This window comes from Corvus cornix, chromosome 3, assembly GCF_000738735.6.
Source record: "Corvus cornix cornix isolate S_Up_H32 chromosome 3, ASM73873v5, whole genome shotgun sequence".
NCBI classification, from domain to species: Eukaryota; Metazoa; Chordata; class Aves; order Passeriformes; family Corvidae; genus Corvus; species Corvus cornix.
Window position 1 is genome coordinate 68,860,243 of NC_047056.1, and position 25,969 is coordinate 68,886,211.

At 42.6% G+C, this 25,969-nt stretch overlaps 1 protein-coding gene across 1 annotated transcript in view; it reads left to right on the plus strand.

Moving 5' to 3' along the window:
- METTL24 (methyltransferase like 24) overlaps positions 1-25,969 on the plus strand; it is a 53,200-nt gene that overhangs the window by 12,569 nt on the left and 14,662 nt on the right. Inside the window, exons 2-4 of the mRNA XM_039568526.1 lie at positions 7,451-7,549; positions 11,244-11,383; positions 16,998-17,226. Coding sequence (XP_039424460.1) covers positions 7,451-7,549; positions 11,244-11,383; positions 16,998-17,226 — 468 coding nt within the window. The remainder of the gene's footprint in view (positions 1-7,450; positions 7,550-11,243; positions 11,384-16,997; positions 17,227-25,969) is intronic.

Here is a 25,969-nt window from a genome sequence, read left to right on the forward strand (position 1 = left end):
CCAGAGCAGTAATTTGTATGCGTGTGGTCGATTTCATACCATCAGATGGGAAATGAGAAGCAAAAGGAGCAGAAAATAAACATCAGTATTAACAAAAGGAAAGCAGAGGTGAAATGCTTGATGATTGCTGCCTTTTCAGGGGTTGTTACCTATTCATGTTCAGACTGATTTACTCTACAAAAGTAAAGACTCTTGGTTTCAGTTACCATGCAGTGACTCAAAGCTTGTCTAATGAGAATTGAAGTCAGAAAATAGTTTTCTTCATTTCAATGTAAAACTTTGCCTTTTTTTCCTTTTCCCTGCTAAGTTGAAGAGTTTTACTTACTGGTGCAAACTGCAGCCTTGTGAAGCAAGTGCTGATAAACTGCTTTTAAGTGGAGCCCTCGGCGTGATGTTTGGAGCTTCCTAAATTGACTCTTGCAGCACTCCCATCCTTCTCTCAGGCAGACAAATGTGTGCTGCACTGCAGAGACTTGGAAAAGATGATGCGCAGAGAGCGAGGAGCTGGGGGAGATTTAACTGCATCCTAGACATTCCCTCTTCCATAAAATAAAAACACACACGACCAGACATAGAATTCTCCATATACAGATCATGTTGGAAACCCATTTAAATTGGAGATACACTCATTAATGTAGAAAGCACTCTTATCACGGGACTGGTTTCCATGGGCAGCATTTCCTTTCCTGAGCAGCCTTCCTGTGTGGGAAAGCCTGACTGTACGTGTGACACGTTGCTTGCTTTTCTTGGCACGAAGGTATTGTTCCTCAGCCTATTGTTCCAACGTCAAATCTTTGGATAAGATCATGGAGTGGATCCTCCTAGAAGACATGTTAAAACATGCTGAAGACAGGGAGCTGTTTAGGTACAGCCAATATCTGAACTGGAAAGATACGGATTTGATGGATGGACTGATAGATGGACAAGGAACTGGTTACAGTCAGTGGCTCAATGTCTAAACGACAACCAGTAACAAGTGGTGTCCATCGGGGGGTCTGTACTGGGGGTGATACTGTTTGCTTTGGGCCACCTGACCTAGTGGAATGTGTGCCCCATGGAAGTGGGTTGTAGTAGGTGATATTTAAAGGTCCTTTCCAACCCAAACCATTCTGTGATTCTGTAACACACTGCAGATTTTTTAGCTCTGGAGTTTGCCTGTGGGAGAGACTCCCTTTGTGGCCTGCTTGTTGCACTGCACCAATGTGGTGCATGCAGAGGACAGAGCAATCCGCTGGTGACTGGGTGTGGAGAAGGCTGTGTTCGTGTGTGCAGTGGTGTCAGAGACGTTTCTGCCTTAGATAAACTCAGGAAAGTAGAAACGTGGAGAAATAGAAAGATTTCCTGTATTAATTCTTTTTTTTTTTTCAGTTCATCATGGACTTTGAGCAATGTGGAAGTTTCACTGTTGGAGTGGAAATTCCCAGTTTAGGTGGCTGCAGGACTAGGTGTCAGCTGCTTTTCCCTGTGATTCCCTGTCCTGGGGTGACTTTATGATGTGTATCCCCTATTCCTGCTCTATGCCCAGAAATTAATAATAAATAAAAATTAAATAAAGCCTGATGCCTCAGAGGGAACTCACTGCTTTTCTCTTCATACAGGCACACACATGCAGAGGAGGAGTGTATGTAGCAAGTTTTGCACTATGGTTTATTAAGAGAAAACCTGATATGTTTAAGAAAGCTGAACTGCAAAGAAAAATAGAAAATAATAGTAATATGAAAGAAAAAAAAAGGAAAGAAACAGTTCAGACATACAGGGATGGAATATCTATAAAGCCAGCTGTATTGGAAATTAATTCACTCAAAGCTTTAAATATGAGTCAGTCACTTTGTAGGCCTGTGTTTTAAATTACAGCATACTGAGCCTGTGTGTGTGTCCCTGCTACTCCTAAATTCATGATGTAAGGTAGCAGATTTTTATGAGTGTACGTCTTGTGAGCCCTTGTGGTGCTGGTTACGTTTGGCTGAAGGGGACTGTATGAATTGACCTTTCTCAAGGAGGTCTTTGCCAAGCCTGAAGGCATACTTGTTCTTTCCTACTGATACCTCCGCTTTGAGGTGGAGTTTGTTTTACTTGTGCCACATACTGCTGCTCCAAACATAAAACATTTGGAATTACTCCACCTTGCTGAAGAATAAAGTGCAGCTAAATGTTGCTTTAGGCTCACAGCTAAATAGTAGGCTCAGCCCTCTAAAATGCATGTTTTTCTGCAGCATGGGGTGTGTGAATGTCTGGTCTGGGGTTTCTCTTCGGTCATGTCAAGGGTCTGTGGCGTAAGTGTTCGTGAGCCCATCCTTCAGGCTTCCTTTGCAGGTCCTGGAGAGACATGGACTTTTCCAGTGCTTGACTCACTTATTTTAGATGTCTACTCTCTAGTGAGATGAATCATTCCCATAAAGAGCCTGTCTGCCTCATCGGTCCTGTCAAATAACTTAGCTTCCCAGCCCACTGTGGGAGCTTCCTGGATAGCTGTCTGCATGCAGGAGTGTTTCTTCCCTCCTGGCTCTCCCTTGGAGTAAACCAGCTAATTACCTCTGAAACTAAACGTGGGCGTTCATGAGGGATTCTTTGCTCCTGGAGTTGTCAGCAAGAGGAGCAGTGTGCCAGGTTTGGCTGCCTCCACCCTCAGCAGCCCTCCCACTCTCCTTAGCAGGCTTCGCGCTGGTCGCGTGTCCCTCCTGAGGCGTCAACACGTGGTTGTTTGCATGTCCTGCAAAGCCAGGATTTGGTGTAAGCACCTTTCACTATGTAGGGTACTTTCGAATTGAGGGAAAAACCCCAAACAGTAAGACCACAACAAACCATTATGCTTAAGGCCACAGGTGCTTGAGAGGGACCACAAATAAAATTATGTCCAAGCTCTGTTAATCATATGGGATCAATCTATTCTCACAAAGGCAAGCCTTCTGTAGTACAATCTAATAAATTTGCCATCTAGATGTCTGAAGTTTTGCAATCTGAATCTGAATCCCATGCATTGCATTTCAAACTGATAAAACCCTGCAAAATTTCACCCATGTGCAGGTTCTGTTCTGCTGAGTGTGTGGTACACAGGATACAGACAGAATAATTGGAGATGAAGATGTGTATGTCATTTGTTTCTATGGGTAGCAAATATTTATGGTTTCTGATGGAATTTATTGCCACAAATGATTTCCACTCACATTTGGTCCTGCCTCAGATGTAAAAAATTAAACTGTCGCATGATTTAATCAGAGATTTTCTTAAGACATCTGTGTATATATTGACAAGTCTTTTGTTTCTTTGGAAGCAACAGACTGCTTGGCAGGGTAATGGGATTCCCAAACTTTGTTTATAAAAATGGCTAATGTGTTTCTGTATTTTAATTGACTGTTAAAAAAGAAGGACATTAAATAGGGGGGGAAAACAGGTATTGAGTTTAAAAAAATGAAAATACAAAAAACTTTCTAATTCCCTTTCAAATGTAAGCAGAAGGGAAGGAAGGGTTTGGGCTTTTTGAGCTAGTGCACTGAAACTAGGATTGGTCTGGAAAGAATTTAATGATTTGTGTGTAAATTTAGGCTGGAAAAGCCAAACATTTTGCAGACCTACAATTTTAGACCTGCTGGTTTGTGAGCCCTTTGCACATTTTGATTTAAATTTTATTTTATGATTTCAGATTTTTAGGACAGATTTTAAATAACAGTCTTTTAAAAGTACATCACATTTATACTACAGGTTATTAAGGGATTATCAAATGACTATCACAGATGGCTATGAGGGAGAAAAAATCTAGGACGAAGTGGTCTGCAGAGAGAAGTCTCTGCAGATGAAGGTCAGGTTGGTCTGAAGGAAACATCAGTCCTTATCCTGAAGTGTGAAGTACCTGGAAAAAAATCAGACCTTCAAATGCAGCCTAGTTTTCCTAACAAAGCAATGGCATCACTTTAAGATTTTCTTTACTCTGTTGGTTATCTCATGTGGTGAAAATTTAGACATCACTCTGAAAAACAGTTCTGCATATCCATTACCTTTCAGGAGTAGCTGAAGTCAATGTCCAGCCAGTGTTTGTGATAAAGCCTTGCTGAAGATTGATTTTTCTTACAATGCTGATTTCAGTTAATGTAAGTGTCTGTAAGTGAAGCTATATACAGAGGGATACTTTAGGATATTCAGTATGATATTTTTTAAGAGGCATTGTAACTTTCCAGGTACTGTCATCTCTTTGTATTGCGAAATATGGATATGTTGATGTTTGGGAAACACAGTCATGGTGTCTGGCTGGATGAGTCCTTCCCTAGGGAGAACACACCCATGGTAATAGGCAAAAATGCAGATTGTCTGAACCCATTTTCTGGCTCCTCCTGGGCAGCCTTGGCGATGCCTGTCTGAATTTCATATCCGGAGCTGGATAATCTGGGCTGTAATAGCTCCTCTGCTCCTCTTGCTGTAAAGCCCACTGTGAAAGGAGCTGCTCCTCAGCCTCCTCAGTTTGTACAGCAGCCACAGGGACCTGCTCTCGGTCATTCTAGAGATTTCCACAGTACAGGTGAGAAAATCCAAATCATGATGCCACAGACAGGTTCACTCTGAGTAAGTAAAATTGCAAAGTCAAGAGGGGGAAAAACTTCTCAAATAAGGATCGTTTTTTTGTCAGGGATAATCCTGATTTTCACAAAGCACCTGTAGAGTTTTTTTGAGAAGGTTTACATGGAAACACTATGGAACAGGCTGAAAATTACCTGAAAAACTATAAACAAAGGCTACCAATGTACCTATGGAACGGCTCCTTCAAGAGGATGTTTTGTATTCCTGAAAGTACCCAAAAGGCATCACCGACATTTGTGAGTTACCCTCTGGGGGGGTGCACCTGGTCCGAGAGATGTGTTGGATTTTCACCCCCATTCATTGTGAATCTAATTGTAAGGCAGCTATTGAAGCGCCCTGTAGGGGTGTTCGGGCGGCGTTAGGAACAGGCCCCTCTAATGTGTTCGTTAGTGAATGGAAATAGGCTGTTGCTTCCTAAGGGGCCAGGGACTAAGTGTGAAGTTTGAGAAGCTATTCAAAAGCATTGTCGTCAAAAAGGAGCCTCGGGTCCGATATCTGTCACAAAAGTAGCATTTATGTAGTGCTGCTAAATTTAAAGAACTATATAAAAGTTTGATCTCTTTCTGGTTTTGACTTCCCCCCCCCCCCCCCGTACCTCCCAGCCATTTTTTAGTGAAACTGCATTAGTAAGTCACTGGGGTTTTTATTTCATTTTCATGTGTTTATCAATAGTTTGGAGTCAGTGGGAAGGCTAGTTTATCGTCTTTAAGATTTTAAGAACCCGAGTGTAAGCTGCAGTGGCTCTTGGATATTGCACTCTGCTGAAAAAGAACCTCATTCACGTGGTTCATTATAGAGATTTTTTTTCCTTCCCTGTCAACTCTGTGCAGAAGGAATTCTTGCTGAACAGTACCACAATGGCCACCCTGCAATTCCTCTGCTTAATGAGCTACTTCTCACACAAATAGATTTCAAAATAACTGGGCATAGATGTGTAGGTCTCCGGGTGGTTTTTTTGGTTTGGTTTTTTTTTGTTTGGTTGGTTTTTGGTTTTTTTCTTTTTTTCCCCCCTGAAAACGATTGTCAGTCTTCATTTTCATTTCAGCTTTCAAGCCTGTTGAAACAGCAGCATTCCTGTCATTGCAAACGTTATTCAGCCGTGTGAAGTGTGACTCATTCTGAAAGATTACACGAATTTCCCTCCCTGGTGTGCACCTATCCTCCTGCTGTTCGCTGTTTGCAGGCTGCCTGCTGCAAGCAGAGGTCAGGGGGACATGCTGCTGCAGAGCTGGCTTGCTAGCTTGCTTCCAGGATCCTGCTGTGCAGGGTATAGGAATCCAAATTTGCTGCAGGCGGGAAGTCTCAGGGTGAGAAATGCTACTTTTGTCTGCTTCTGGGGGAGAAAAAAAAATCTCAATATCCTTTTCAGCATCTCTTTACAGTAAAAAACAAAAACAAAACCAAAACAAACAAAAAACCCACAACAAATCTGAAAAATAAACCCTAAAGGAACAATAAACCTCATACAAACCTGGCTCACACTCACTGTGGACTATATTTACTTAGGCTGCAAAAATATCAATTCGTGATATCAGCTCAACGCAAATGCCATCTGGTCTGGTGGTCCTCTTTAATAATCTTTCTTTTCTAATTTTACCTTCTCTTTCCTGCATTCCTCTCTGGCATCAGAGGATCCCTGCTGTCGCTGTGCTGGCTCTTCTGGTGCCACAGACCGGTCCTGTCTGGGGGCTCAGTGCCTCACCTCTCTGATCTGCCTCCATCCTCTCCAGCTAATTGCTATTTCCTACACGTTTTCCAGGGCTTTGTTTGAAATACAGCCCTGTGGGAATCCCGAGTGGGGTTTCTGATTGTATTTTATTGAATGTCAGCATAAGCCTTTGAGGAAGAAACCCCATCCTGTCCATTATGGAAGCTCAGTTAATTGAGGATGATTAAAGGGAAGCTTGATACTACCTGCCCAACTGTAGAAGTGAGTTACAGAGCCTGAAGATGAAAAGCCATGAGGAATCAATCTTAATTTAGTACAACTTAACACCGTGCTTGTATTTTTATCTACTTGAGGGCAAGAGATGACAAGTCTAAACTTCCCAGCGTGACAGTGGGCAGAATTTGGAGAAGGTGGCGCAGATGGGAGCACAGAGCCCCGTTGCTCTGCAAGCACGTGTCTGAAAGACCTTTTCTGTCCCACTCTATGTGGGAAGTGTTTCTGGAAAAGCTGACAGGATCCCCCAGGTTCAGAGCTGAGGGGCCTTGCAGGGAGTGCAGAAAGCACCCATCAAAGCTATGGCTATGAAAATAAGGAGTGGTAGGGCTACAGGCAGCCACACTTATATTTTTTCAGGGAAACAAAGAATTCTTGTGTATCTGTCAGGCAAGTGTGGGAGAGGAAGAGGACTTTTCTCAAAGCCCACTAGAAGCTTGTTTTTCATAAAATCTAGATCTTAAAAAAGAAAACAGGTTTCTTGCAGGGGTTTCCTTTGGTGATCAGTGTTTGCAATCCAAGTTCTTGTTTCAGTGGATGTTCAAGCAGAGATATTTGATAAATATGAAATTAAAATTATATCACCCTTTTCAGATGTTTTGCTAGAAGATTTGGTTACTCAGATCTTGTTTTTCTTCATGCATTTCTCACAGCATACTTGGGTGTCCTAAAATAACTGGTTTAACACGTGTATCCTGGATGAGGAACACTTTCTTTCTGAATTACCAACATCTGCTTTCAAAGCTGATCATTACAAACCATAGTTAGATGTTTTTTCACTGTAGCTGAAACCCTGCTTTATTCTGAAATGTTTTTCATGTGTAGACAAGCCCCCAGGAAACTCTTTTTGTTTGAAATTAAATCTCCTTAGTTTATTAGCCCTCGTAATCTATGCTTGCACTGCCTTTAAGGTGTTTTCTGGTTTGCTTTGTTTTACAGACAGTAAGATGGCACATTGAACTACAACCATGGGCAAGTCCAACCCCTTCCCTCAACTATGAGGCCTCGAGGTTCCTAAAGTACATTAGCACTTCTCAGGTAGGTTTTTTGTTTCAGTCTCCATTTAGAAAACACTTTGCCTGGCACAGATTTTTCCCTCATATCTGAGGAATTAACCTCACACCAAACTTTGTTTGAAACTGCTTTATTTCTAAAGTTGCTTAACCTAGCAGATGGTCAACATGAAGATAAAGGTCAAAACACAGGTTAGAAAGAATGCATTATTTCCATGCTATTTATTTCCAGATGGGTTTGTGTCCTGACAGGGGTATGGTATGACTGAAATTCTAGATGTGGTGTTCCTCTCTCTCCCCTTTCTCCCTCTCAGATGGAAAAATACAGAGCACTCTGTATCAAGAGAGTGTATTCAACCACTCCACCTCTCAATAATAATATGATATTTTTGCTTCAAAAGGAGGCATTCGAGGTTCCCAGTAAAATGAGAACAAGGCATCAGACCTTAACTTGGACAAGTTGTATCAACAATACCAATAGAATCTTGATATTTTCAGGGCAAAAACAATGACTGTGAAAATTACTTTATGTGCTTCTTAAAATATGGCATTTCCAAATCCAGATTGTGTTGATGGATACTTCCAGCATTCAACATATATGGATATTGGGCCATCATGTCTTAACAGAGGCATCACTTATGCATAGCAGCATTTGCATGTGCATTTCGGGTAATAAAAAAATGGAAAAGAGGCTGGATGCTCACAATTCCAACAGGGCAGCTGCTTTTGGTACCCAAGTCTATCAGCAATTGACCCTTGAATACAGAGTTAACAGCATCATTACTTGCACTGAAAAACAGCAAAAAGCCCCAGGTGCCAATATCACTGAAATGTTATTCATGTATGAAATTCTTTGTTAATGCAGTGCTTTTGAGGCTGAGATGAGATTAGTTTGAAACACCTCTAAAAAAGAGGATAGCAGAATGTTCATGTATCCTCCAGCTTGTGGGTACCCCTGGCTAAATTCTCAATAAAATTACATCTCTGCTGCCAGTCATGCCAGCAGGGAGAGGGCAGGATGCAAGAAGATGCATGTGGGGACAGCAAGAGATGTGTGTAGAGATGCTTGATTTGTTGTACAGAAGTTTAGACTGCGGCAGACATATTAAGCTGAAAACATCCTTCATCTCAGTGACTTAATAAACGGTGGCAGATGCTGCTAAACTCCACTAGTTGGGTCAAAGCCTACAAGGACATCAATTAACAGAGAGTTTATTGCTTTTGACACACTCAGCCAGAAGTTTCCTTCCCAGAGTAACTGACCCTGGCTGGGGGAATAAGCATAAGTGAAAACAAAAAATGAGAAGAATCCCTGTTCCTGACTTGGCAGATGTTACAAGATGAATAACTGATGGGATAACACCATGACTGGTATGAGCACTTCTGAAAATGGGAACCTGCTTATGTAGATGAGCATGGGATGTCATTTTCCTTATTTGCTGAGCAAGTGTCTACTAATTACTGTGCCTGAGTTCAGCCCCATGCCATTAGCATAGAATGGCTCAAACTGCTGGAGCAGGAAGGTGCCATATCAGCAGGGTCAAGGTGTGGCCAGAAAAAGCTTTTTCAGCGCTGGTATTTGATGATCAGAAGAAGCATCTTTCTTTTGCTATTGTTTGTATGATAGGAGTGAGCAGAAGCCCAGAACAGGAAGTGAGCTCGGTGCCTCAGTAAATCTTGCAACAGACTGGCAGGTTCAGGTTTTGGGGTTTTTTTGTTTGTTTGTTTTGGGGAGGTTTTTTTTGATAGCAAGACCTATTAAGTAGCAAGAGCTGTTAAAGTTGCTCCAAACTCTGGCTGTTGTAATTGCTCATAATGCCATGAGTCAATTAAGTGGCAGCATTTCAGAATCTTAGTTTTCTGTAGAGAGTACATTATTCTTCTGTGTCTTAAATTAGTGCTTATTATTGCAATGCCATTTATTCCTTGATTGTTATGTGACTGAAGGTAAATGGGTAGAGGGGTGCAGTGCAAATCATTGCTTAAAACTTAGTGAATCCTGAGAACAGCATGAAGAGATGCTGTATTTGGTTTTATGAATTTTCCATGGGAATTAGGAGCCAAGCAGGAGCAGGGAGGTGGTGATTTAGTGTGCAGCTCTTTGAATGTAATGCTCCAGGTAATGATCTTTCAGAGCATACACTTCTTAAAGAATGAGTGTTTTATTTACTTATTACAAGGTAAATGGTGGAGAGTGCCTACCACATTAAAGGCTGAGTTCCAGGTTTTACTCTCACCTCTGTGTAAAACTGCTTCGTTTTTGTGGTTCCAGGTGAGACCAGAGCTGTGCTTTTTAGTTTGGCTAAGACTGAGAACTGAACCTCTGCAGTCTGCTGTAGAGGAAGTCTCTACTACTGTCCTTTGCACCATTTTAGTTGTTGCCTTTCTGACAGTGCCAGCTCCCATTCCTGCAGCTAGGGCTGGCACTGGGCCCAAAGAACAACTTTTTATCATGATGGCTCAGCTGGGTTCCTGCAGCTCTTCTCGATCTTTGCTTTCTTACCTGCATGTTAGCAACCTGTGCCCTGCAACACCTGACTTTGGTGGCTGGGCTGCATGGTTTGGAAAGCCCTTCAAGAACGAACTGTAGATGCTGATGCTGGTGTAGAGCAGTGCAGCCTTTCCTGGGCAGAAGTAGCCACAGCTTTGGTGCTTCCTTCTGCTTCCCCTTGCCTCCTTATCACTGCTCTGGCGACAGCTGTACGAATTGTACCCGCTTCCATCGACTGCTGTGCTCTGGCTCCTGTGTTCTGGAAAGGGTGCAGCACTCTCCAGCCCTGTGCCTGCCTTTTCCAGAGTGGTTCTGGAGGAAGAAGGTGGGGTGGAATGTTGTGGCCTGGGGGTGAAATGCTGTCCTGAGCTGCTGGATGGACAGGCAGAGCTGGTGCTGCAGGCAGGGGCTCCTCCTTAGGGTGTCACTTACAGGGCCATGGCTTTGCTGGCTCAGTCACTGTGGGTTTGGCTGTCTCAGGCTGCTGCTCAGCTGCTGGCAAAGCTGACTTCACCCCTCAGTGAGTTTTGACATGTCCAGGTTTCTGGCGAATCCAGTGCATTTTCAGTCTTTGCTTTCTTGGTCTGTACAAGGGCTTTGACTTACAGTGTTCCTCCCTGAAGGGTCACTATCTCTTCTTTTGCAGGGTTTTTATCCTGGCTTTAAACTCTAGATGTCTAAGCCAGCTCAGCATAGACACACATGCTATGATTCCGCTGTTTAGTTAAGCACTTGCTTAAATCCCTTTGTAGTTGGAGAAGGCATTGGGGTAATGATTAAATCCCTTCTGGAGCTGAGATCCAGGACACTCTGGGTGAGGTACACATTGCAGAGACACTGCAACTCTGTAATTACAACCTTGATTTTAACATTATTCAGGATGCAGAATTCACTCCAAGGTTTAGAAAGAAAAAAAAAATTAAATATGTGAATGTTGAAACATCTTTTCCTCATGGAAAAATGAATCTGGGTACAGTACTAATGCTTAATTATCTGCTTTTCTAACTGCATTGCTCTCTGGGGAATCATGTAAGCCTCAAATTTCACCAAGCAGAACAGACAAACAAGGAAAAAAATAATCACATCTTTGTAGCCGTGTATCAGATTGGCAGTAGGATTTAAATTAAACCAATGAACATTTTTCTTTTTTCCACTTTTTCCCCAGAAGGCAAATTACAAACAAATTAAAAGTCCTATCTTAAAATGATAAATCCTTTGGTTTCAACAGATTTCTTGTGAACACACGAACCTGAACAGCTTGAAAGGGTACTCCAAAACTGCAAAAAAGCCCTGGTCAATCTGTCTTGATGAGAGGTTTAGCCTCATCCATCGAATCAGAAGCAAGCAATGCCGTCTCTATTCACTTGGGTAAGTGCTCTGTTTAGAAGAAAGGAAATTGTTTCACAACAAATAGCTTCAAAAAGCCCTATACATACAACATGGGCTGCAGCAAGGTTGTCTTCCAAGGTATAAACTTAATTCAGGTGTTTTTATTATGTGTTGATGTGCTTCTGTAAACTTCATTTTTAGGGAAAAAACCTTTCTCCATGAGCGTCTTTTTTTTTCCTTTGCCTTTCTAATATTGGTATGAAAACAAATTGCTTAATGGTGAGTTGTGAGTGGTAGTTCATATAGAGGAAGATGGAAATCAAAGGGGTTAACTGAGAAGCCTACAGCATCTTACTTGAGCAGAGATTACTTGCATAATTGCCAGGTATTTCAGCAGCATTACTTATAAAACTTCATTAACTACCTCTGGGACAAAATAGTACATTTCCATGTGAGAGTGTTTTTGCTCAGCACTTCGGGGTGACACGTGCCAAAGTGATAGTGATAAAGGCAGCTGTGGCTTTACTTTAAAATGTTTGCAATGTTTATGATATTTACAACACTTGAGAGTGAAGTTTTCACTCTTCACAGAACAAGCGCTTTCACAGGTAGCAAAACCACACATGCAGCCTGTTTTCCTGCTAATAAATAATTCTGTTTCCCAGGAGGATGAGGGAAGTCTGTCCTCAGAGTGCATCAGGCCATCAGCACACCAGTGCAGTAGGAGAACCATCACTGGGATCTGGAGCTCATTTCACACAGATCACCACACAGAGCTGCCTAACAAAACTGTACTTGCTGTCCTGGGAGGCAGCTTTAGGTTAGAGCTATATTGTAAGGCTCCATCTCCCTTGAACCAGGGCAGTTTATTCCTGTGCTTTTGCTGCTGTGGGTTTACAAAGGGTGGATAGCAAGGAACTGCGCTGGGGTGGCATTCCTTAGCCTTGGTGTGTAACATGCACATACATGGCAGGTAACACTTGCAGGCAGTGTGGAGGGAGGCAGGGTGCCTTGTAATCACAGAGAGTGGTTTTGCTTCATTTGGGTGGGTTTATATTTCGATTGAGTTTATCTGAGCTGTAAAGACCAAGATCCTCAGAGAGGGAGGTGCTGTCAGGTTTTGTTCAGCAGCACTGCTTTGTGGCAGAACAAGAGCATGCCCCTTAGAGACAAATCTCCCATACAGGAGAGAAGATTTCTCTTGACTACTGTTGCTTCTTGTTTTCTGAATGTTCTTTGCAATATATTTCAAATTATACTTATGTGACATTAATGCAAGATATAGGGTTACATGATTTTTTTTCTTCTCAGCGTTTCATGTTCCTATAAAAGTTAGGAGAGATGCTGTGTTACCCCATGCTCAGTTCCAAACTTTAATTATTTGACTGTAGTACTGAGTTACTGCCTGAGGGCCCTTCCAGTAGTCAGTAGGGAGAGGCAGGCGCATTCAGGTGGAAATCAGCTAAGCTAAATAGCATTCTGGAGGTAAGTATAGCTTTCCTTTGATTATAGTGGAAGCCTGGGATAACTTGGCTGCTGATTTTAGATGTCTTGGCAAAGTACTCAAAGTTCAGTGGAATTAACCTAGACCTTATCCTTCAAGCTGCATGATCATTACTATTCGACCTGAGCTCCTGTGTTAATGTCCTTTTTCCCTATTGTTAAGGATCAAATGTGGGTTGAGAATGGTATTTTTGTTGAATTGCCCAGTAGGCACAACGCAGAGTTGATTTCATCTGTGCTAGGAGGTGCAGATTAGGCATGAAGCTGACCAGCACTGAGATATTTTGCTAATGGTTTTGAACAAAACTGAGCTAGTGTGTGTATACCAGTGCTTTATATGTGGTACTGTTTTGTGTATGGTCCAGGGAGCATGAGTGCCAGATTTTCTGTAGTCATGGAACACTAGGGCTTAGCAGAGATTGAAACTGATGTCGGCTCTCCCATTCATCATAAGATAAACACATACAGGAAGTAACCAACGAGGATGCATCACATGAAGCAGCTAAAAAATAAAAGGGAAATATTTGAGGTTACAGAGAAGCAGTCTTCAATCCACCAGTTTACTTCTGCAACCTTTGGAGCTCGTTACTCCATAATTCTTCCCCTCAGACTCACTTCCTTTAGTTTATGACAGACAGAAAAGTAATTTTGTTCTAAGGCAAAAATCCCCTTTAAACATTTTTGTTATCTCATATGTTTCATAAAGAGCAAATGGGGAGCAGCTACTTCCAATGAAGAGCATTCTCTGTGGAGAGGACGGATGGAGGACAAATGTGAAAGTTCAGTGGGAGTGTTACTGGGAATCCTGAATTAAATGCATATGTGATTAAAGCTGGAATAAAACATGCTGCTTAGGTTTTGCCTTCTTGAATGCTATAGAAGAGGTTGCTTGTGAATGGGAGTGAGCAGCGTCTGGAACATCTGGGGATCTTTTTAGATTAGTATTAGTTGCTTCCACTACTCGGAGACAGCAATGCTTGTGCTCGGGGGACAGGATTTCCCAGTGCAAAATATAATTGCAATATGCATTAGTGAGCTCTAGTTATTAGTGCTAAATCTGCTTAGAGTAAGCTAAATCAGTTACAAACACCACAGGCAGGCACTCAGGCTGGGATAACATAAATGAATAGGATTTCAGAAACTTACCAGCAGAGGTTTAAAGAGTCTTGCCGCAATACAGTGTAAATGCCAATTCAGGTGCATCCTAAAGTGTATGTAGGAGCTTTAGGATCCAGGCAGGGGGTCCTTCTTTTTTTCCTGAGCTGCTTGAGCTCAGTTGTCTTCCTTTGAAAGAGAAGGGGAGGAGGGGGAACAGAGAAAGGGAAAGCTGGACCTTAACTCGCATGTGTTTATAGCTCTGTCCTGTGGTCGCTGTGGTCGCTGGAGCACCCGCAGCTTTCAGCTGGATCAGCTACAGGTGTCCACTAGAGCTGTGCTGGAGCAGACAAAGCAGCGTTTGTGCCGCTCGGCTCTCACTGTGCTCCCGGGTGATGCCGGGCCCGGTGTGATGCTTCATTCAGCGCAAGCTGCAGCGCAGTGTCTATTCTGAGTGCAAGGCTCTGTGCACCGTGACCCTCTGTGAACCCTGGGAGCAGGGCACAGCCAAGGGACACCGCTCCCCGCTGTGCTGCGCTCTGTCCCGGGTCAGCGTCGCTGCCCTGCTGCCGGCGGGGAGCGGTGCCAGCGAGCCCTTCCTTCCCTGCGCTCGCCCGCAGCCGGGGAGAGGCGGCCCCGCGGGGCTGTTGGTGCTGCTGTGAATGCCCACCTTACCCCCACCGCAGGGCACTGCGTGGAACTCTGTAACCGAGCTCCCTTCTTCTTTACGGGAAAAATAGGTCAGTTTCTTTGGCATGTTTTATTTTGCTGTTGATGGCGGCAGCAGCTGCTCTCTCCTGATGGTGAGGAAAGGATTCGCTAGTCTTCCGTGACCTCCACACCTTTCTTTTAAAATCATGATCCCTTTTTAGGTAACTCATCTTTCTTTAAGTAACTAAATCTTTCTTAGGAGACCTAATTTGTTTATCTTTTTCGTGCTGCATTATCCCTTTATATGATCACATGCGGGCCAGGTATTTTTCAAACCAGTTCCTTTGGAGACCTTATGTTCTCTCCTATATATTTGTTGTTGTCTAGATCTCTCTTCAGGCATAAATTTGAGCTGTTAACTAGAGTGCCAGAAGACACATCATCCCTTGTCTTTACCCTCATCTGTATTTTTTTTTCCCTGTTTTCCACCACTGTGAAGTTCCCTTTGCAGTCCACATGAGCAGCAATCTGTTTGGAGGCAGCCTGAGGTTAGTCTGCACCAAAAGCATCTGGCCCTCTGGATTGTACCAGCTGGTATGGTTAGAAGTGTGTCACGGACACATGTGGCCATCGGTTGCTGGTGGGCTCATCACTGATGCTGTAACTATCCTCAACAATTCCCATGCTGTTCACTTTCAGCTAGCTTCTCATTCCCAAGGGATTACACTGGTCCTTGTCCATCACTGTCCCTTCTGTAGAAAGCCACATGCAAACAAACATGTTGATTCACTTGGTTAACTTCTGAACTTTTTTCCTAATGTGTGTTGAATGCATTAAAAGAAATCTCCTCTCTTTTCCTCCCACACAGCTGTATGGGTTGGAATCCTGTGAATTAGGGTTGCTCTTAAAAGCACGCTAGGCTATTTTTGCACACCCTGTCTCCTCCTGTTTTCCCAGGGAAAGGGAAGATGGTTGAGGAGAAGACAACCTCCTAGGGTATTGTAACAGTGTGCTTAGCCAGTGTTACAGCAAGTGTCATACCATATTGGTAACTTCCAAAACCAGTGCTCTTCCACACATTGTTTCACGAGTTGAATTCATTTTAGCCTACCTGTTTGACAACTATGTAGAACATTTAGTTCTGGCCTAACGTTGTACCATTGTGTATGACATGATTTAAAATGTGTCATGTTTTACATATTGATGCAAATTGCCCAAATTATTTCAGACCCACACCGTTGCTAAGGATAACTGTGGTGTAGTGTAGCAGGTGCTCTGACAGTACATCTAAGAGTACTGTCCTGTCATGGTCTGTGCACAACAGATAAGTGCTGTGCTGTTAGTACAGAGTGAATAATCTCAGCTGTACAATTTACAGCACAACTGATTTAAAAAATGTAGATTCTCTTCTTAGTGCTACATGTGTGTATATCAAATTGCATAATTTTGTTTAAGTTGAATGTTTAGTGCATGATTTGAATCACATTTGGAACAAACTTGGAGGAGTAGGAATAAAGAGAACATCTTGTTTTACAGAGTAGGGAAAGCCTGTGGTTCAGATGTGTGATTGCAATGGTAAATACCAGATTTTTTTAGTTTTAGTGTACCCTGTGTGAACCACTGGGCTGTAGGAGGTGGGAATATGGCACAGCCTTGTAAAATACATCTTCTCACAGAGGCAGGGACTGAGACAATACTTCTGTACAATGGGGCTATTATTTTTTCTTCTTCTTTGGGATCTTCACCGAATTAGCAGCAATCTTTCTCTCAAGTCAATATAACAACTTTGCTGCTGTTGAAAAGTGCTTATTTTTAAATATGCTTTTTTTATCTGTGTCTTCCTGTCTACAGAGAAAGAGAGGCATTTGCTTCTTGTGTCTTGTCTGTACTGGTGGTCACTGTGGGTCACGTTTGTAACACCAGGTGACAGACATGGTGTGAAATATGCCAGATTTTTACGAAGTAGTATTGCATAAATTTTAAATGTATTTTCTCTTCTGCTTATGGCTTGGTTATTGGAAGTTTGCGCAGCAAGGACTAAGAAGAGTACTGTAAACTTGTCAAGAAAAAAGCAAATTGAAAATAGAGAAATATATATAAACATAAAAGATGAATAAGAATAAGGACAGCGCAAATATTTCAATGTTCAATTTTACTTTCATATAAATTTTGTCAACTTCTGAATTAAGGGAGAAAAGGAAAACTTCTTTGGGAAAGTTATCAGCCTGACTAAAAGTGGTTTAGTTCTTGCCTAGAAAGGAGCCATTCCTTCTAATCATTGCATTGAGCTTGAATTTTCTGGTTAAGTTAGCTCATCCTCAGAACATCCTACCCAGTAATAGTTCTTTTTGCTGCAGTAATAGTTACATCACTTTTTTTCCCCTTTTTTTATTTTTTTACATAGGCTAGGCAACGATGACAACCAGTTTGAGCTCAGCATGGCCAACAGTGGATGTGAGGTGCATCGCTTTGACCCCAGCATCAAGTCAGCACACATTCAGGAGGGTCGGCGCCTCTGGTACCATCGCCTCTCCATTGACTGGAGGGATCCCAATCCAGCCATTGCAGCTCATAAACTTCACAGCAACACAAAGAAGCTGGGCACAGTATTGAATGAATTTGGGCATCAGAAGGTAAGGAAGGACTCGGGTGTCTACTTTCTGACTGCAGGATTAGGTGTTGGGAAAGCTCCAGATCTCCCTTCTTGCTGCCTGAGGACACCATGCACTTTCCAAGGTTTTCTCCTGATAATGGGTTTTTCTTCAGCAGTACTTGTAATGCATTTCTTGTAGGGCTGCCTTTTCTATCTTGCTTTTTCTGTGTGCTCATAACAGCCACCATAATTTTAAATCCCTAGCCATATACCAAATACTCTCTTCCTCCTCCTCACTTCCTTTTCTCTTGAACTTACTGGTGACATTGGGTGCTAGCACATTTAGTCCTGTGGAAGTTCTGGTCTTTGCCTGAGCATGAAAACTAAACTACTCACACAGACAAGTTTATAAAGAGGAAACAATATTTGCAACATAAATTAGAAGAGAAGAGGTAATGGATGGTCTGTTTACATTTTCAAGGTCACTGTTCCTAATTACAGTCCTCAAAACCAAAAACATCCTGTTTTGAAATTGGCAGCAATCTGTGGGATGTTTTTTAGCATTTCCCAGCTTGTTTTTAAGGAACTATAAAGACATCATGAATTTTCAAATCTCAGATAAATGTTGCCATAATACATTTCAGGAAGTTCCTTAGGTTGCTTTTAAGAGAGTCTTTCCTTCAGAGGATATACAAACATGAATTCAAATGCTAATATACTTCATTGCCTGCGGCTAATTCTGCTTGTCTCTGTTTTTTCAGAAATAGGCCGCCTGGGCTAAGGAGGAGCTCTTCTGTACGATTTGCAAAACAAACAGTGCAATGTTTGTTTGGCTTGTTATTTAAAAATGCAAGATGTCCTTTTCAGTTCACTTTTTACTTTTTAAAAATATTTTCTTTTGGTTCAGCTCTACTGATTGGAACATTCTGAAGATAAGAGCAGAGAAAGGGAGCCTTTTTCTTCTTCCAATACATGCTGTAACTGTAGTAGGCTGTGCATTAGTGAAACATCTGGGGAGATAGAGAGATGGCTTTTCTTTGATGTGTGCCTTGCACTGTTTTGATTTTAGAAGAATTAGTCACACAGCAAAAAATTGATGACCCTATCCAGAAAAAGTGTACAAGTCTTGTGATATATCAGACCTGCTGAGATCAGTCTCAGGTTATCATGGTAAAACAGAGTGGTGTAACACCTGTGAATGAGCAGGATGTCAGGGAGAATTCTGAGTGTGTAACATTCTGACATGAAAACAGTAGGCTGGATGGCAGCCAAGAAACATAATGCACACATAACACATGCAACCAGGCTTTCCGCTAGCTGTGTACATAGGACATGGGATTTGGTTAAGTGTTTTGGTGCATTATGAACAGTGTACACAGCCTCTTGCTCTGGTAGCATTTGGGAAGCTCCCCTGTGCAAAGCTAGGGCTTAGTGAAGTCAGGAGCTGACTTCCTCCCAGTGAGGATAAAGGTGTTACACACTCTGCAACTTTCTGGTGCTTTATATTTGTGAAATACCTGAGTGGGCTGACTGTCCTCACACTGTTCTGTTTAGGTTTTCTTTAACTTAGAAGGAAGGCAGCCTGAGAAGTTGTGTATTGCGTGGAGACATCATTCTTCTGGTGAATGTGAGTGGAATGTTCCCTCAACTGAATAAATAAGTTAATTCAAAACAGTTTCACAGAATATTTTCCGAAGCACTTTCTTTCAATTAGAAAATGAAAACGTGCTCTTCATCCCATTTTTAATTTAAAAAACCCTTCCGCCTACCCTCAATGTTGTTGCGTTCCCACTTCAAGGCAGGAATTCCAGGCAGCTGCATTTGAAGTTAATGCCTCATTTTATCCATGCTTTTATTCTTTAAGATTTGGGACTTGATCCAAGACCCTACAAGTGACTGAAACTATTTCCACTGATGTTAGAAAATCAGGCTGATGAAGTCAGCACAGACAAGACCTCCTGGAGTTCTTGCTGTTGTATTATTGAAAAGAAAACTTGAAGTTTGGGGGTTTTGTGTGCAAGAGAATCAAAGAACTTGGATGGGCTTGTTTACACCCTGACTCAGATGAGAGCACACCTGCTGTTCTGCAGACAGTACTGGGACCTCATCCACACAAGGGAAACCCATCCCGATATTTTGGCAAGAAATACAAACACTTTTTGGTGTCAGAGAGGATGTGAGAAAAGATTAAAAGAGCTTGATCTTTCTAACTGGCTATGTGGCAAAACAGCCCTCAGTTCTCTGAGTGTAAATATCCTGGAGGCAGAGGACTTATCTAGTACTATATTAGGATGTGGCTGACGAAGGAAACATGTAGTCAGAATATATTTGGGAACTCCTAGAGTGTGAAATCTCTTAAGCTCTGGAATAATCTCCAAAGGATATCATGGGAGTCTTATTTCCTGGTATACAGATCTAAACTGAAAATTTACTGGTGTATCTTCTGAGAAGAGTAGTATTTTATCAGCCACAGGAAAGGATGAAGATGTAAAAATTGATCTTGGTCATCCTGTGTTCCCCTCCCGCTGCCCTCAATTCTTTTCCTGAGCATGCACACTCTGTAGTGCATTCTTGATGAACAGTGGGGGAAAAGGGAGAAAGCCACTGAGGGCCCAAGATTCTCTTTCTTATGGCAGTGGTGTTCAACTTCATGAAACCTTTCACTTTCCTATTCTCTAATTACCTACGGGGGTGAGGATGCTACAGTGCTGGTGTTTCCCGTGGATTAGTGATAGGTGAATGGCGAGCTTCCTTCCTACAGAGTTGTTGGATAATTAAGTCAGAAGGGACCTTGAATGGCTTGTGGTTCAGTCCTCTGCTCAAAGCAAGGCCAGCTGTGTAGTCAGACCAGGTTGTTCAAGGCTGTATCCATTCTGGTCTTGAAAAACACTGAGTTTTCTCCAGAATAGAGACTGCCCAGCTTCTCTGGGTCAGCTGTTGTCCTGCTGGACTGTTCTAATCATGAAAATGTTTCTCCTTATATCCAGTCTGAAAGTCCCTGATTTAAATTCATGTCTGTAGTCTCTTGTCCTACTTCTATGCACTGCTGAAGAGCCTGTCCCCACTGTCTTGATGACCTCTTTGTGATCTCTACAGGCTGATGTTTTTCCTCCCAACAAAGCATCTCCTGCCTAAGCTGAAAAAGCCCCATTCCCCCACTTTCTCCTTGCAGCCACCTTGGTGGCTCCCACCTGACCTCACCTCAGTTTATTATCATGTGTCTTGTGTTGTGGGAACAAAAACTAGATGTAGTATCTAGATGCACTCTTCCAAGTGCCAAGTTCAGCAAGATAATCACATTCCTTGCTCTGTGGACTGTGCTCCTGCTAGGATGCTGTTGGTCTTCTTTGCACCATGATCCCCAGGCCCTTTCTGCCAAGCTGCTCCCCAGCCAGGCAGGCAGGCAGCCCCCAGCTGGTATCACTGCAGGCAGTCCTTCCTCCTCAGGTGCAGGACTTTGAATTTCATCAGGTTCCTGTCAGCTCATCCTTCCAGCCTGTCTGGGTCCAGAGCAGGGGTCTAACGTGTCTTTATTGGCTGGTCCTGCCAATTTGGTGTCATCCATAAACACGGCAGGAGTGCCAGGTGACACCTCCTCTAGTTGATGGTAAAGGTGTGGAACAAGATGAATCCTGGTGTAGGCCCTGTGGCACTCGGCCTGTAACTGACCTCCAGGCAGAGTACAATCCACTAACCACTGCTCATCCAGACTGTAATGTCCTGGCTGGGATGCGAGTTTCTGTGGGAGACAGTTTCAAGTATATATCCCAGTGCTGTTCTGGACCTGTCACAGCCAGTTCCATGGTCTTGCAAGGGGATCATCAGACTTAATTTCAGCTGCAGGGGGGCTAAGTTATCTGTCCAAATGAACCCTTCATCTAGTCTCAGTATAGACTGTTGTTGTTTATGGTATCATCCTCAGAAGGTTGCTATGTAGTCTAGATTTTAGTATAGAATAAAACTGTAAGGGAAAGACCATATTGAAATGTGAGCTTACTCTTCCCACTCTATCTCCTCTTCAAAAAAACCTAACCCTTAACCAGAAATTCAAACCAAGCTACTATGTGTGTTCTGTATTCCAAAGATTGTGCTGTGAAGCACAATTAAAAACCTTTGACAGAAAGGCCCTGAGCAGCAGAAACAAGCAAGAGTTCATGCTGTCCCGAATGGGCATGTGTGGTCACACATGCAAATTCTTATTTCAGTAATAGTTTTCCTCCCTCTGGAGCTCTGTAGGACAAGTCTCTTGTTGTGCCCTCAGTAAGTGCTATGAGATTGCATTCCTTGGCAGTATGGCTCAGCAGTGGATGAAATTGTTTCTTGTAAAACAAATTAATCTGGAAAGGAGAATCTGAGAATGCAAAGTAAAACCTTAATTTAATCACGAAGTACTCACAGCTGTAACTTTCAGGGGACAGCAGAGCTGTGTTCAATTCCTGCTATTCAAGTTATCTCCAATTGTGTAAGAGACCAAACTGTGTCTTTGTTCATTATGAAAATAAATGCAAAGCAATCTTTACATCCTGATTTTGATTTGAAGGCTTTAATTTACACTCTCTCTTCATGAACATTATTTTTTTCTTTAACAACTTGGCTAATTTTGCTTTGTTTTATTGAATAGGCTTCAATTTAGGATTTCAAAAGGAAAAACCTCCTTCCCTTCACCTGTTATTTAATACTCAACACAACTTCAAAACACTACACCGTGAAGTCATTTTGATTAATAACATCATCTCCTCCTAGGCAAGTAATTTATCACTTGCTCTTCTCCTCAAGTAGATACAATAGAATTTATTTCATGCTACACTTCCAGTTTTGTGAAGGCTGATGTGAAAGGACAAGTATTAAAGAAAAGATTTACCATTTTTTGCTTAAAATCAGCTCTGTTGGAAGTACACAAATAGATATAAAATAAAAGTCCAGAGAAAATGTATAGCAGCTTAGTTGTGCACGGTGATTTTATTAACAAAACAAAAAATAAACTCTTCAGGTTGGGAAATGGCCGTGTTCAAGTTTTTCAGCGATGCAATCCGTGTAATTACTCTTTACTATGCATACCTTAGGGCTGTAGGGGCCAGAACAGGCTTTTGAATTCTTGACCCTGCCTAGACAAAATCATTTAACTTTGGTTATCCCTTGCAAGGCTAGCCTTAGGTATTGCCCAGGGAGCCTGGGGGTTGCTTAGTGTGAGTTGTGTTCACTGAGGGGCTGCTGTGTCCTAGCTGGGTGTGTGGGAGCCACATTCAGCTCAGCTGTCATCTTAACTCACAGCAGGACCTCAGTACCAGCTGATGAGCACCTGCAGACTGGTCCTGATGTGGAATCCTGAGCTCAAGGTGAGAAGCCAGGAGCTCAGAGGCCCAGGAGCTCTTGCAGAGATATGAGTCCTTGTTGCTGTTGCTGCTGCAGCCGGGCAACAGCCGGAGTGGAGGCACAAGTTCAGATCTGCTCTGCTACATGTGGCTTCGTGTCAGAAAGAAAAAATGAGACCAGGTCTTTTGAATTGTTGCATCACAAATCCTGAAGTAAAGGTTTGGGATTCTGTCTTGAAAGGCCTAATTTTTTCTTTGTTTTTTATGCTTATTTGGGGTTTTTCCAAAATCTCGGTTTTAGGAGGAAAAAACCCACCCTTCATCTGATTTTTAGCCTCATTTTTTTCACATCCAATTTTTCTTGTGCAATCAATGGTCTTTAGGCTTAAGTGGCCCTTTTTCTGCAGCTGTTATTTACCATTCACATATAGCCGTGAAGAACAGCCTTTGCGTATGTAGGGTGATCATACTGGCCTTTCTAAGATTTCTCCAATGTGAGAGAGCCTCTATTTCCTGAAACATCTTATTTGTGTTGTGTTGCCCCTCCTGCAGCTGGAGCATCAGCAATCAGTGCTATTCAGAAGTCCCAATGGTGTCACTGCTAAGGCTCAGGCTGTGACTGCCTTCTTCCTGGAAATGTCCTGACTGTCCTCTGCAAATGTCTGCACTGTTACTGCTTATCATCTTGTTTGCTTTTTTGTGACTCATCAGACTGTCTCCTTGTTATATCAGTTTCTGAATGGCACAGTAGAAAGAGTTTTGTCCCAGAACACTGATTTTTTATACAGTGTAAATGGCTGGTCATGACCTATTTGCAGAAGGAGTAATTCTGCACAGAGAAGTCCCATTTTAGTACTGCACCCTTTTGCACCAGGCAGATGCAATACCATAGCATTTAGAGCTTATAGTCTAAATAAATGACCTGCCACAGGATGGAGGAGCACGAAACTCACCTCCATTAACTTAAATTTCTACATTTGAGATAGCTGTTGATGTCCTTATAGACTCAAGCTAAACTGTTATGGTGCAGTTTGTCTCATTCAAGGGCAGATATTGCTGCAGTTTGAGCACTAACTGGTGCCATGTGTGAACCTTTCGTTTGGGGATCTCTCAGAGAGCTGGCAAATCTTACTCCACTTGCTGAAAAGAGGCAATCAAACTAGTGCAGAGGTTTCCAGGTGCAGTTGGAAATGCTGCCTTCTGTAGCCTTGTAATAGTTGCCCCTGAGTAATCTACAAGCTCTTGGCACACAGTGTTTCTTTCCTGGATGTCTATATTTTTTCATTTTAGGGATAATGAAATCAAGGTGGCGATAGCTCTGTATTTGCTTAGTCAGCTGGGGCTGCTGCTGCCTAAAGTATTTTAACTGTAAGTAGATTGAAGAGTTTGGCTGCAAGTGAAAATGGGCTTGACAACCTCATGTTTCTTGAAGCAAAGATCTTTTTTTTTATTTACTGCTCACCAGCTCTTGCTCTTGGTGTTGTGTGCACAAAGTGCCTCATGTACTTTCCTTTACAGGATTTTGTCTTGGTCCCTTACATCTCCTTTCGCCTCATTTAAATTCTCTCCACCAGGAGCACTTCTCAAGACATTGTTAAGAATATTGGTATTTCTAGGGAGTGACCTGAAGGTGCTGTTTAGTATGCAATTGTCAGGCATGGAAGAAAGATCTTTTTAATGATGCCATTGGCTGAATATGGTGCAATCCAGAGCCTTTTCTTCCCCTAGGAAAAGGCCTAGTGCAATGCCTGAATTGTAATGAAAGAGTTGAAGTATTGCGCTGTTGAAGCAGAACTTATTCAGGTCATCTTCCAAAAAAAAATATAGGCACTTTCAAAGCATATTATTGTCTGCTAAAAATTAGAAGGGAAGGACAATTCTTTTTAGGGTTTTATTTTCCTTTTTTTTGTTGCCTTTGTTGTGGTTGTTAAGACCTTTCAGAAAAAAATCAGGTAATAAAAATCTGCTTTCCCCCAGCTTTGCTAGAGGGCTGTGCAAGCAGTGTTCAATTCCACCTTCCTATTTGACTATTTCAGTGTCAAAGAGTTGCATTCAGAGGAGCACGGCACTTGCTGCAGGCACCATGGAGTCAGCATTGCTGTGCTGCTGCTGTAAGAAACCAGTGAGTCTTGGTTCCCTCCTCCTGCCAAACCTGGAGCTCGGCAGGAGCCTGGGACACCTGCCCTGCTTCACAAGGTGCTACCAGATGCAGGGCACCTGCTGAGCACAGACCTGTATGCACATTCCCCAGCTCCTCAAGCCGCTAACACTGGCTTAAACACAGCAATGTGAATCTTACGGTTTTAATTTGGCTGAGGTTCTGAATATCTGATCAGGGTGGTGGTCCATAACATGGCATGGGTTTAATGAGAATTGAGATCAACCCCTTTCTATAAGCATCCTGGTTTTTCTCCACTAGCCATCTTTCTCAAAATTTCTCAGTGTTGTTGACATTAACAAGCTCTTTAGATAAATGCCCTATCCAGAGCACCTGACAGCTTTCTAAAAAGATGTACTTTTTTTTCTCCTCACATTTGTCTCTCCTTCTGTCACGGTTTACAAATTCTTGTCATTGGAATTGGCCATATCTTGTTTAAATATTTTCACCTTAGTGTCTGTATCCTTTCTGGTCTTGCTTTTGATCTGACAGCAATTTAAGGTATCCCTCCATTCTCAAAAATTTGAAATCCAGAGGTCAAAGATTTAGCAGCTCCTTCTGCCCCTCTTGAATGCTTGTCCCAGACGAAATCTGAGTTGTGCAAGCATTTTGTGGTGTTTTTTTATTCATGTTTTCAGGAATGTACATGCAGGTTTCTTCTTGTCATGGTTGCAGGCGAATAGCAGGGTGGACAAATAGTGAAGCAAAAGGGTGGCAGGTTGGCACCTTGGACCAGAAATGGAAGGAAACAAATAGGTCCCCATGGAGGGCTGTAGTCTCAAAGGACTTTATTGTTTTGGGAAGTGCAGATGGGAACCAAGTCCTCCACCAGATTTAACTGGAGCTACTTGGATATAGCAGGGCTGCAGATTCTCATCCTGCGAGAGATGTTCTTTCAGGTGTGGTGGACATGTTTTGAAATGAGACTCTGATCCCTTTCTTCAATCACTCACATTTTGAAGGCCCCCACGGGCACTGTGTTAATAAACCATAGAAGGTCTTGCAGCCAAAATGCTCTTTACTCTGAATGACTATTTTACAGTAGCCTAAGCCCTCTGTCCCTTGCTCTGCATGCACACACTTGCAGGTCTTGCTCCTCAGGGCTTTGGAGTCAATTGCTGCTTCACCGTTTGCCTTCTATTGCGAGCCTCCTGTGCCAATGGCCCCCTCATCCCCCCTCAATGTGCTTGTCCTACCGCTGCTGGCTTTCACCTTTAGCCAGACTAGGATAATGTGGCTTTTTGCAAGCATGGAGCTGTGTCCCACCATCCACGCTTGGTGCTGGGGCAGCACAAACAGACTGCAAATGTTTG